This window comes from Lissotriton helveticus, chromosome 7, assembly GCF_964261635.1.
Source record: "Lissotriton helveticus chromosome 7, aLisHel1.1, whole genome shotgun sequence".
Taxonomy (NCBI): Eukaryota; Metazoa; Chordata; class Amphibia; order Caudata; family Salamandridae; genus Lissotriton; species Lissotriton helveticus.
Window position 1 is genome coordinate 988,627,370 of NC_136068.1, and position 13,771 is coordinate 988,641,140.

General features: G+C 42.3%; 1 protein-coding gene across 1 annotated transcript in view; it reads right to left on the minus strand.

Moving 5' to 3' along the window:
• Positions 1 to 13,771, minus strand: part of FAT2 (FAT atypical cadherin 2) — a 201,800-nt gene that overhangs the window by 22,716 nt on the left and 165,313 nt on the right. Inside the window, exons 20-21 of the mRNA XM_078653414.1 lie at positions 13,102 to 13,540; positions 737 to 890 (exon numbers count right to left, since the gene is read on the minus strand). Of these exons, the coding sequence (XP_078509540.1) occupies positions 737 to 890; positions 13,102 to 13,540 (593 nt within the window). The remainder of the gene's footprint in view (positions 1 to 736; positions 891 to 13,101; positions 13,541 to 13,771) is intronic.

Genomic DNA, 13,771 nt, shown 5'->3' on the forward strand with positions numbered 1-13,771 from the left:
GCGTGCTCTTTGGGAAGCTGGATCTCACTGGTTTTGACATGCAAACGTAGGCTCGTATGACTGGTAGTCATTCTTTTAATTTTTGAGAAGAGCATATAGAGAGAAACTAGGTTACCAGTCAGCTTTCTGTTTTTTAAGAAACCGGTGGAGCAGGAAACATGTGATATAACCTGCCTAATGCAAATTTAAGGCACCACACAGTATTCAGTCATTGCCACTGAAGAATTTAGTACCTCACAGAAGTTACTGGAAATCCTTATCGCTCGCTGAAGGCCTTCGGAAAACAATATATGCGGAATTTATTGGTAACAATTGTGCTACAGCTGGGAATCCATTAGCTTTTCTGCAACTCTTCAAAATGCAGCCGTACTGGCTCACAACTGTGCTATTAATACTTCAGGCAGTATCTGGGTGTAGTCGGGGTCTCTACGTAAGGACAGAGGTGGTTTTGGCCATAGCAATTTAACTACCAGCAGTACCATTAGTAGCCTGTGCGAGGCCCACAATAGCACCCACCAAGGGGTCGACAAAAACATAAAATTTTGCAACCCACAACTATGCAGTGGGTACCAAATTGGTTCTAAAAGCAGAAAAACAGTCTACTTCCTAACTAAAGGAGGATGGCAAAGTAACTACTTAAGGTCGTAAAAATCTTTGCACTGTTCGCCAGTCACAAATATTGTGTAAAGTATAAACTGGACCACCAAAACTACTATGGCCAGCCTTCTGGTCTCACCTAGGTCCTTGGTGCTGGCTCAGGCATCTGCAGGTGTAACCACTGTGAGTTGGGGTGCAGGTGCCACCCCGAAGGCACGGCTGGGAAGCACAGCTGTCTCGGTCCAGCTGGCAGTGCTGACCAGTAAATGGCGGGGGGCAAATGCAGCTGTAACCTGGGGAGAGAGGTACAAATGGGTCAAAAAATGCAGGGCATTTACATAACATATGAAAAGTAATCAATTACGGTACATAAACTAGTTATGGAGAACCCATGGAGTTATCCAACTCACTGGTGTCCAGTCAGCTGCAAAAAAGAATACTTTGACTCATTATAATTGCATGATCTATGCCCGCTAAGAGGGCGATTCCTTGGGACCTGGGGAGAAATTAATTTCCATGTGGCATTTATACTGTTAATAAATAACATGTTCATATGAGCCTTTAGCAGCACCTACACTTTTCACCACATTGAGGATGTCATTGGGATTGGAAGGGTGTTCATGCGCTTCTATGTGGCAGTTTTCTACAACCTCCATTCTTGGGGGTGCACCTGGTCACACCTGCGAGTAGCAGGGGCCACACCCTCTTAGGCTTTCGGGAAAGCTATGTAATGATATGACATCTACTGTGCTCTCTAGAGGCAGCTGTGGATTTCAGTACACAGCAGAGAAAAACTATTGGCCTCCTGGTCTACCATCTCCTAAATCTAGATGGAGATTGCAGGAAACCCAGGAATAAGTGTGGATGGAGGTATGCCTTCCAATGCCAGAACTCGTGTCTCTCTAACAGCCTCTGCATTTCTCTTCTTTTTTGTAAACTAGAGGGCATATTATCAAGAACAGCAATAAAATTATCGCCATTTTAGCGGCAGAAAACTGCCGCTAAAACGGCGATAATGGGCTTGATAATATTATATTGTGAATTCCCATAGCAGCCCAGGTTAACGCCAGAACCTGGGCTGCTATGGGAATTCACAAGGACATATTATCAAGCCCATTATCGCCGTGCAGTTTTCTGCCGCTAAAACGGCGATCATTTTATCGCAGTTCTTGATAATATGCCCCTAGGCGCCCTATATACTGCAGGTGTTTAGCCCCTATTGGTCTTAGGCCCTCAGACCACCCCATATGCCATATGCCATGTGTTTGTTCTGGGCATCTGCGAATTCAAAGACAAGGCACAAACACTTTCGAGAACACGGAGTGAAATTAATGCCCCGCCTCTTCCCTCGAGTGCCTTTCTGAGGATGGAGTGGGTCTTAAAAACCATTGTCGTTGAGGTCTCCGGTGACTATTACCTCATTGAGCAAATAATAGAACGAGGATTCAGCAAATGGATGCCCTAGTCCCTGAATGACACTACTAGGTACCAAGAGGGAACTTTTACACATTCGACTCACTGGGTGGACCGTACAGGTCGGATTAGTGGTAAAATTGATCTTTAAGCCTCAATAACCAAAGAGCACATAATCAAAATCCTTTCCCATTTGTTTCAGTGTGTAGAGTGTGCGCTGACTATTCACACCCAAGCACACACATCCACACACTCATGTGGCAACCAACTTTAGAGGCCTTTAAATAGGCAGACAGGTGTCCCAAGTACATCTGTGCCATCTATAGGTATGATCCTTCTCTGGTTTTCACCGTGGCACACACTAAACACCTTTCCATACTCTCTGCTCTTCTAAGCTCGTTCCCTTCCCCTCTATAACATTGTTGCGACCCAGGCCCCCTCTTGCTGGGAGATCTTCTGCTTTGGTGTGCCCCCTGAATATCAAATACTGTGGCATGGAAATATTGAGGACAAAATATTGAAACTGAAAGGTAAGGAAGTACAGATTGTTATACCTAACCCCACATATATGTACCTTGAAAAAAATTATATTTTCAAGGTATGTAGATGTGGAGTTAGGACAGTAAATCCATATTTACCCTTCAGGGACTTACCTTATGATATTTTTGTCTTCTATATTTTGTCCACAATATTCTTATATGACAGTATTTCTGTCTTCGATATTCAGTAGTGTAATCTTGTGCAGTCAGAGGGGAAGGAAGCAGGAAACATTGTAGAGTCATCGAAACTGCACCCAGGCAGCCTGTGGTGCTGTTCTTCTACCTTCCTCCAGCCTCCAATTCCACTGTTAAGGGGAGAAAATCTACTGTCTCCATAGGTACTTCCATCATTTCCTGCCAAAGAGCAGCTCTCCGTCTCTTTCCCCAGACCAGTTGATGACAGCCATGCTCACACTAATGCTTGGCTCGCACCATGCTGCCCGGGTTGCTCGCCCTCATACTTTGCCTTCTAATCTTCGAGATGCCTTTTACATAAAAGTTTGCGCATAAAACAGCTTCTACGCCTCAGCGCTTGTGGGATCAGATCTTCAGGTGAACAGCTTATCCTGTCGTTCAGAAAAAAAATCTTGTTACTTGGCCTCAGTTCTTTTATCACTCAGCCCCAAGGTGCAGGACTGTCCACAAAACCGTAATACTTTACCCCCAGTTTAAAACTGGTTGGTAACCCATTTGTAAAGCGGAAGGGATCCCCAAAGGACCCACTTCACCTTTGAGAATGTAAATAATATTATTTTTTAGGAGCACTACTCTTGAAAAATGAAACTTCAAGGTTTCATTTTTTTTCTCTTTAAACACATTCCGTTTTCCTTTAAGGGAAACGAGTTGCATTAAAAAAAAATAATAATAATGTTTGATGTATTAAAGAGCAATTACAGACATTGTGATCTGCTGACCTCAGCAGGCCACCATCCCTGTGATGGCTGCGATTCGTAGTGGGTCTCAAACTGTGACCTTCCACATTAATATCAAGAGTTAGGACACTTTGCGACCCACAACGAATGCCTAAATGAAAGTCAATGATTTACATATATTAGGAATACTGATTGTGATTTGGAGAGAACTGCAGTTAAGAAATCGCAGACTTGTACTCTAGGAAATAATGACATCTACGACTTTATGTTGCCATTCTTGGCTTCATGTCTCATTTACAGTTGTATGTTTTGGATATTTTGTTTGCCAGCAATTCCATTTTTGGTTCTGCATTGAACTATGAGCTAGGAAATCTAAAATATTTCCTTTTTCCCGTTGTCACTCTTTTTAGGTATCGCCTGCGATAACACAAGTGCTGCATGAACTCTCGCTTGTGAGAGATATTGTATCCAAGAAGGAGCTTACAACCCACCCCTTGCTTAAAATTCATTGGCTTCACTGTCAATCTTATTTGATGCTTTCTAAGTGGACAGACAGTGCATGCTGGTTTCACTTCCTCTTCTTTCAGCTGGAGAATGGACCAAGCACTGATTGCTTCAGCTTGATTGCTGTCCATCCGTTGATCGCTCTATGATTGAGATACTAATTTTATTTTGTCTTCGTCTCTGTCCTTGCTGAATCGCTTGCATGTGTAGCTATGTTTTACTATGATACATGCACTTCAAAGAAGCTCTTTTCACATTTCAAATAGATGTTTTTGTGATAGCAGAAGTCATCTGCTTTTATTGTGACAACTGATGCTATCTCCTTACAAATGTATTTTCCCTAAGGTATGAATATGGGTGCAATTGTTTTCTTTATGAGATAGAATTTTTTGCCAAAAGTTTTATTTTTTGTTCATGTCTTGGTAGCTTAATTGATTTGCTCAAAATCACAGGGGTGTTCTGCCAAGACCTAACAAGCATTGGCGAAGCCAATGGGTATAGCCTTTGACACTTTTGGCTCTGTCATTGCCTTTTGTTCATGCTGTACAGCATGGTCATTGTCCACTCAGGCACTGATTTGTAGCCATGCTGTATAGTAGTGTGGCTACTGTGCAGCACGGCTAAAAATAATAATAGAAAGGACTATAATGCATCTGGCACTAAAGTACTTAAACATTTTTTTAAAGCACATTGACGTTGGCTGCTTAAGAGAATTTAAAAACAATAGTTTTAGCCACACTGCAAAGCATCTGCACTGCTGTACAGAATAGCTACAAAACATTGCCAAAGCCAACAGCTCTCATAGGATAGACCTATTGGCATTGCTAATGCTTGTTCTATCTTTCTCTTCCTCTTTCTTCATTTTCTCCCTTCCTCCTTTGTGCTGTGGTAGAAAGTCTTTTTAAGTCCTGGTGCCCACATCCTGCAAGCACCGACACAAGTGACGCATTCCTCAAGATGATAGAAGTCGATATTTGTAATGTTCTTCAAGGGCTTGCAGCCTAAAGCAAACTATGAGGCAGCTGACTGTTTCCCACGTGCAAGGGAAGAACAGAAACCACTAAATCACTTGACCCGCACAGCAGGCGCAACTCTTACTGTGTTCTCGGGACCAAGACTTTCCAATTGAAACTATTTTATTGTTAAGCTTTAAAAAGCGTAATAATAGGTACAAATAAACTTAGATTACAATTTCTCTGTGATGTTCCATATGCATTATTAAAAACACATTATAAATCACACCCCACCATGAGCAAAAGAAAACAAATTATCTGTACTTTTTTATGCCCCTACACTGCCTTTCTGCATTTTTCAGCAAGCTACATGAGCTGCTCTTAATTGTCAGGACATGTTGGCGTTGCTGCGTAATTTCGGTCCTGGAGCCTTTTATGTACTAAAAGCGAACTATCTAATAAAACCTGAGCCTTTGTGCCTCCACGCCCCCTTCCCCCCTCGCCCCGCCCGTACACGCACAGCCAAAGGGCTCTGGGTGACACTTGCTTGGCAGAAAGAACACTTCTGTCATTTCACACAAGTCGTGGCTCTGTGTGGACTTTAGCAAACGTTGGCACCAACACTAGGACAGTGAGGGATAGACCAAGTTCAAGGGCAGTTTGAGAGGCACAAGGCAGCTGGAAAGGCGCACTGGGTAGGCAGACACAAGCTCGTATACACGACATGGGACACACAGACAAAGACAAGCATATTGAGAAGGAAATACACACTCATGGAATTTCACTGTAGATGTGGTGACCGCCATAGGGAAACCTACAACCTGCAGAGATAAGATATCGATTTCAACAAGTAAATATTTAAGGGTAAATGATGTATGATAGAAAATAAGCAGCACAGTACCATGTCTAAAGGGCACATACTTGCATTGAGACCGACAGCCCACTTGAAGTGTCCACTGACATTGCAATTGGGGAACACAATGATACATGCATGAGGAATAAACAAGGCGGGGGTTCAGGCACACACTGGAACAGACACTGGGACAACAACACTGGGACTAACACTCGGACAAAGAACACACACAGGACACACTCAGATAAGGAAACAATGACATGCATATCCAAGTGGATACCCATGAGCCCTCTTATTACACTCAGATGGGCTGCATGGATGGTTGTAAAACTCACTCTTGTAATGGAGCCACAGAAAAAACAGCAACCAAGCAGGCAACAATCTGCACACAGGCACAACGATGCCAAGAGGCCAATATAATAATGTACACATGGAAAAGCATAGCATGAGCCAGCATTACAAAGGACCTACAAAACAGGTGTGAGAGGTTCTTAGATGGCCTAGCTGGGCACGCTCACGTGACAATCAGTCCATGAGGCATTCCTACTTATGGTACAGATGTGAGAGGTCCCTATATGACCTTTCCTGGACATGATTCCATGCACCATCAGACCATGATGTACATCAGTTTGGGAAGTCTCTAGATGGTCTGGCCTGGGCGTGCTACCATGAAATATCAGACCATGATGCTCTCATGATTACACTGCAGGTATTGGAGGTTCCTGGATGGCCTGGGAATTCTCTCCCACATCATCAGACCATGAGGTAACCGAATGCTGTCAATATCCACCATCCTAGGCACACGTGAGACTAAAGAGTGGGTAGTCATAGGTCACCAGCAAACTATTCTGATGTGCTCAGAGCAGCAGTACAACTCGGGATATGTCAAACTGCAGCACTTCACATAATGTTCATGAAGTTCGGTGGAAAAGTTAACAAAATAGATTGAGATGTAGGAAAAACGTCTGAAAATTGACTTTGCATAGCATCTCCAGCAAAATAAGGAAAATATTTATTTAGTTGAAAAAGAAAAAATTATACTAACTGACTTTTTGGGAGGATATTCCTGCACAAAAATGGAGGATTTCACTAGATGTGTAATGGATCAAAATGTGAATAATTTCAGTTTCACGAATTGTAAAATTATGATTTTTTTTTAGCAGCTCCACCACGAAAAGTTTAATTTCACATACAATTAAAGACAGCAAGAAATGAGTTCAGTCACAGGACCCAACAACGTTTTCAACAGAGCACCTGCAACATCTCAGGTCATATACCCTGCATAAGTGTTTAGGTGCAATGTTCAATTGCACACTCATTTACTCACTCAAAGTTATATTCACGGTGATATTCAAATATGCAGGTAAACAAAAACATAGTTAGAAAACCAAAGATATTTAGAACAGATGCAACAATTGATATATGGAACAAAAACACACAAAACACATTGGGCCAGATGTACGTAGGGAATGGTTTGTAATTATCAAATAGTAAATGTTTGCCATTCGTTGTTCGGTAATCGCAGACACCCATGTACAATTGTGTATTTAACACATTTTGCGATTCTCATTGAGTCTCAAACAGACCTACCTCATTAATATTCCTGAGATATCTCTCGGTTTACGACCCATTGGGAATCATAAAAAATCACAGGTATTGTGGCCTGCTGGGGTCAACAGACCACCATGTCTGTGAATGCTTTTGTGAATTTTTTTCAAAAAATGCAGCCCACTTGGGATGCATTTCAAAAAAGAACATTTTAACGTTTTCTTTTCATTTTTTAAGAGTTGGCAGTGGTGCGTGGGGCCACTGCCTGCTCTTAAAAAATGCTTTTACAAACATTCACGAAAGGGTCCCTTTCCCATTTGTGAATGGGCTACCACCTACTCCAAGTAGGTGGTAAAGTGCGAATGCTTTGTGACCGAATTTCGCTCGCAAAACATTGACCCATACCACTGCGATGGGTATTAGGAAGGGATGTCCTAAACACACCTTTCCTAATGCCAAATCGCAAGTTCAATTTGCGATTCGGTAATAGGTTACCGAAAAATTGGGCCTTAATACATTAAAAAAAAACATTTTCAATTCACAAACAAACAAAAAAACTTGTACTTCTGGCCCATGGCATATAATGTTTATGCATACACACCTGTATGCACAAATGCACACGCATACGCAAATATAAAACTAGGAGGTAGAGAAACCATAGATATTTAGACACAGTCATGTACAGCCATATCAACACAAGATAAACAAAACAAGAGACAAACACTAACAAATGCAGGGACACAAGACATATGTACACAAACAGAGACACACAGATATGAATAAACGTTCATAAACCTACCAATACACAAACAGATTCTCAAAATGTCCTACCCACACCCAACGTGAGGTACTTAAACTTGTAAGCAGACACAAATAAGTAGAAGCTTAAACATTCAGTGATACTATCCATCGATAATACGCACATACGTGGTATACTACGTGCACACTTAGTTGCATAAGTACACACACAGACTCCAGGGGCTTGATGTACCTAGTGATGTTACTGTTGCAAAGGTCAAATTTGAGTGTTTGTGACCGCAGAATGGCTTTTTGTAAATTTGCAATTCCCAAATTGTGATTTAGTGCATGTTGGGCTTTAGAATAAATACAGAATCAGTATTTGGAAGGAGCGTGTAAAAGGCACCCCTTCCAAATGCCGATTCTTTAGCTCATCTATTAATGTTTTGCAATGTAAATCCTGTAACAAAATATGAATATTTTATCACCAAATCAAAACGGATGGTAGCCATTCGCAAACCGGAAAGGGTACCCCTACCTTTTGTGAATGTCAACAAAAACATTTTATAGGACAGGCAGGGTTCTCTGGGACCATTGCCTGCTCCGAAAAAATGTTTACAAAAGTATCAATTTTCTGTTTTAAAGATATGCTCTTTTCCCATTAGGAAAACAAAATCACTAAAAAAAAATATTCCTTTATAAAAAAGCGATCACAGACATGGTGGTCTGCTGATCCCAGCAGGCCACCATGCCTGTGACTCTATCCAATCGTAGAGGACCTTAATATGTGACACACCTCATCCATGTTAATGAGGTAGGTCGAATTGAGATCCATTACAAATCAATATTTTGTGCACAAAGCTATTATTACATAGGTTGACTCACTAAATAACAATCCATACGGTGGACATCAGTGTGCAAATTGCACACACCTGTACCAAATCCATGTCAGTAGATTTCTAATAAGAAACTGAAAATTGCAAATAGTTATGGATGCAATTTACAATTTCTTAATAAGAATCTTAGTACATCATGTCCCAGGTCCGCGGATATAGAAACAGATACATAGACACAGATCTAAAAAAAACACACAGGCACCGAAACATACTCACATATGCTGCCAAAGTCTGCACACCTTGACATGTTCCCTCTTACACACACAGCAAACCAACAGTAACACTCTTCACATAAATGTTTGTCAGGGAGCTGTAATTAGACATCCCTTTTGAATCCATTTAACTTTGCTGACAGGGACCTTTTGAGGCCTGAGGGAGTTGAGAGCCTGTAATTGCCACTCAGCCATCAGGGTGTGGGCCACTGAGCCCCAGGCATGTCAACAGCAATCTCCAAACAAAGGCAAGGCATTTTAAGAAAAGCCATGTGGTTTCTGAGCTCTCATGGCACCTACAGTCCCTATTTATAATACCCCATCCCCAAACAAACACAAAACCTTCTACCCTCACACACACACTTTATCCACAACTGCATTAGTCTGCAAAGTAGAAATGTGACCTCTGTCGTTGAGTGACCGGCTCTGGATTCAACTCTTCCACTGACCTATTTTACTTCTGCATCCCAGGAGAAAACTGCAAACATTTGTAGATTTTTGCAAAGGGAAAAACTAAGATGAAAGAACGCACTGGAGGGAAGTATAGGGTTTGGACTAAAAGGCAATTCTTAACTATTTCCCGGCTAGAGAGAACGCTTCAAAGTGTGAGATACCACTGATGATGCTCCAAGGAGAGAGAGAGAGTGCTAAACAGTGTGAGACACTACACCCATGGCTCCAAGTTCCCTCCCAATGAGACAGTCTGTCTTTCAATTCTTTAGACTCGGTGAGGAATCAGCGTTCTAAGAGATGCCATGCTCTTCGAAGCACTTTTAGGCCACCTTAAAGTGATATTTGGCACTTTACAAAATTCCAAATAATATCAAAATAAAATCAATCAAAAGAGAGAGTCTGCGCTCAAGGGTGAGACTCACGATGTAGGTATGAAAGGTCACGCTATCCAGATGGTAGAGTATATTTCGGGGCCTATTTATGAGGTGGTGTGTGTCACTCTTGCACCACGCAACGTGGTGCAAGAGCAACACAACCCTCAAGTCAGATTTTGTGTGGCCTTGAGTGGCTCCATCAATCTGGAGTAAGGCAACGCAGCGCAAATCGCCGCATTGCCTGACTCTGCCTTGCGAAGGTGTTGCATAGGTGTTCCCACGCAACTCCCATGGTTTATGGCACATTGCCAGACTTACCAGAACTGGTTGACCTGGGAATACGTCAAAAAGATATGCCTACTCAGGCATATGTGTGCTGTATCTTGCAGCACAAATAGAAAGAGGAAAATGCCTCCCAGGTGCCCTTCCTGCACTAAAACAATCCTGCATGCAACACAAACGCCCTTGCAGTGTGGTGCAAGGGTGCCTGTGTTGGCGCTAGGCTGGCAAAAGGGTGCCAGTGAAGGGGAAAAGGCAGGCATGCATTATATTCTCTCAAATATGGAGCATATCTGGCCTTTCCCTGTCACACATTGCAGCTCAGCCAGGAAACTCGCACTGTGTCACAACCACGTAAATAGGTTGTTGAGTTTCTTTGCTTTAGACAATTGTTGATATTATCCTTAAAGATGCTAGAGGGTTTATGTGACAATCTTTCTGGGTACTAGGGGTTAAAAAGGAAGGCTGCAGGATGTTTTTTTTCTAGCACACAACAAAATTTAAATACCAGTAAATGAACCGTACAAACATTTCAGAACATATCAAAATTAGGAAAGCACAAATGAAACACATTTTTGTAATTCTGAGGTGTGGTAAAAATAAATATTTTAATACGATCAAAAGAAATCAATACACTAAGGGATTTTCACACATTATTGTTTGTGGACTGTATAGTTTTATCAGAAAAACTGTATATCTGTGCAAATGTGATGGTACTTTCAATCGAAAAAGTGCAGTCTGTAATGGCTGTGTACTACCAAATCTAGTACACTCCACTCTAAGCCACTCCACTCTACACCACTCCACTCTATTTTTATCCTCTCTATGACACTCTACACAACTCCACTCTATGACATTTGACTCCAAGGTATGCCACTCCACTCTACGGCACTCTAATCCAATCTACTCTACAATAATATACAACACTCTAGTCTACTCTACTCTATGACTTTATGCCACTCAACACTATCCTACTCCACTCTATGACACTATGCTCTACTCTACGCCACTCCACTCTACTCCTCTCCATTCTATTCTACTCCGCTCTACTCCACTCTATTACACTATAATCTACGTCACTGCACTCTATGCTACTTCACTCTATGTCACTCCACTCAACTGTATGACACACTCCTCCACTCTACGCCACTCCATTTTACACAAGTCACTCTACGCCACTCAACTTTACTCCAATCTAAGCCTTTCCACTCTACACCAGTCCACTCTATGCCACGCCACTCTAAGCCACTTTACTCAACTTTACTCTACTCTACGCCACTTTACTTTAAGCCAGTCTGTGCTACTCCACTCTATGCCACTCCTCAACACGCTACTCCACTCTCATCCATGACACTACTCTGCTCTATGCCACTCCAATTTATGGCACTCTACTCCTTGCCACTCTATCCTACGACACTGTACTCCACTATACAACACTCCACTCTATGCTCTCCACTCTACAAAACTCTACTCTATGACACTGTTCTCCATGCCACTCCACTCTATGACACTCTACATCACTTTGCGCTACTCCATTCTATGCTACTATATTCAACAACACTTTACGCCACTCTATGCCACTCCACACATCTTTATTCCACGTTATGGCTTTCCACTCTTCACCACTCTATGCCACACTAGTCCACTCCATAACACTCCACTCTAAACAACTCCACTCTACACCACTCTCCTAAATGACACTATCGTCCACTCCACTCCACTTCACACCACAGCACTCTATGACACTCCACTATATGACACTCCATTCTATGCCACTCTTCTCTACTGTATGCCACTCCATGCCACTTCACTCCACTCTACTCCATTCCACTCCACTCTACTGCATTCTATGCCACCTTAGTTTGTGACATTCTATGCCAGTCTATGACACTCTACTCCACTATACACCACTCCATTCTATGGCATGTTAACCCACTACACTCCATGATACTCTACTCCACTCTACGCCATTTTACTCTACTGCACTCCACTTTATAAAACGGCTCCATGTTAGCCCACTTCACTCCACTCCTTGCGATGACACTCTACACCACTCCACTCTACCACACTCTACAATAATCTACACCACTCTACACCACATCACTTCACTATACGGCATTTTAAGCCACTCCGCTCTACATCACTCCTCTCTATGGCAATCTCTATGGCACTCCACTCCACCTTATGACAATCTACTCTTCTCTACACCACTCCACTCTATGACACTCTGCTCTACTCCACTCCACATCACACACCACCATGTAAGCACTTTCTGGGCAAATGTTTAATCTCTTTAGCACCAATTTAACACACAAACACAACAATAAGCAATAAAACGGTGACCTTTTCCAAGGGCCTTTAACTGCACTGCAATACTCCTTGCTGAATAACTTTTGATCCGTTTGTGCTAGAAACAATTTTACGTTTAAAATCTACAGATTAAGCAGAAAATGATGGATTAAGTGGCAAATGAGGCACATCCATAAATGTGCTGATCATGCAGCTGCCACAAAATCACATAATTCCAACGGCCCTGGTTACGACTCACTGAATCAGATGCTCTTCTCCTGCCTAATCAAGATAACAAATAGCATATTACACTCCAGGCATCTGCATATATCGTTAATGCCACGAAACACTAGCAAATGTGGTTATTTACAAACGTGTTCAATCATTAAACCAATCGCTTTGCTCTTTAGATCTAACATCCACAAATCAGACAGAATCTGCAGACCCAACACCAGATCTTGCCTCTGTCTCCCCTATGCCACTTGAAGGAGGTTGATGAATGCACATTTTAAGATTAGAAAACATAAAAAGCAGCCATCTAAATTTAATGTAGTGACAAGTTTTTGTCGCCCAGAACATACCTCCTCCGTGAATCTCAGCACAAATGCCGCCATGTTGGCAAGGGTCGCTCACACAGGAACCTTCATGGGCACAGCACGGCTTAATGCCCACTTCCTCCACAATACCACCAGTCTTCTCCTTTGCACCAAGCACAATATCTTCCCCATCAATACTGACAGCAGTAAGGCAACCTCTGAATGCCTGAGAGACCCTCCTGGGCTGCTGTTGGAGAAGGCCCCCGATGATCAGCTCTGCCTCAGAGGAGGAGACCTTGCACAGTTCCACGAGGCGCCTGAAAGTTACACTGCCTGAGCCATCGATAAGTAGACGGAAGGACGAACGCTCCACCTCCAGTAACACCGAGTGCCACCTTCCATCACTTACAACAGGCAGATGGGGTAGTACCTCACTGACGTTGTCTTGGCACATGAACCGGAAGTTGGGGATGCCATTGATGAGCTGAAAAGTAGAAAGTAACACATATTAGGTGCAACCAGTTATGCAGAGTAATCAGCGTGCCATAATGATCTTCTTCTCATATACCTCAAGTATGAAACTCAGGAAACATATTAGATGCATGAATATGCATGAGACAATCAGAAGCATTAGGAAACATATTCTGACATCAAGTACAAACTTAAATACACATTTATTACATTCAGAAGGCAATTTTGATTGAACTCAAGCCAA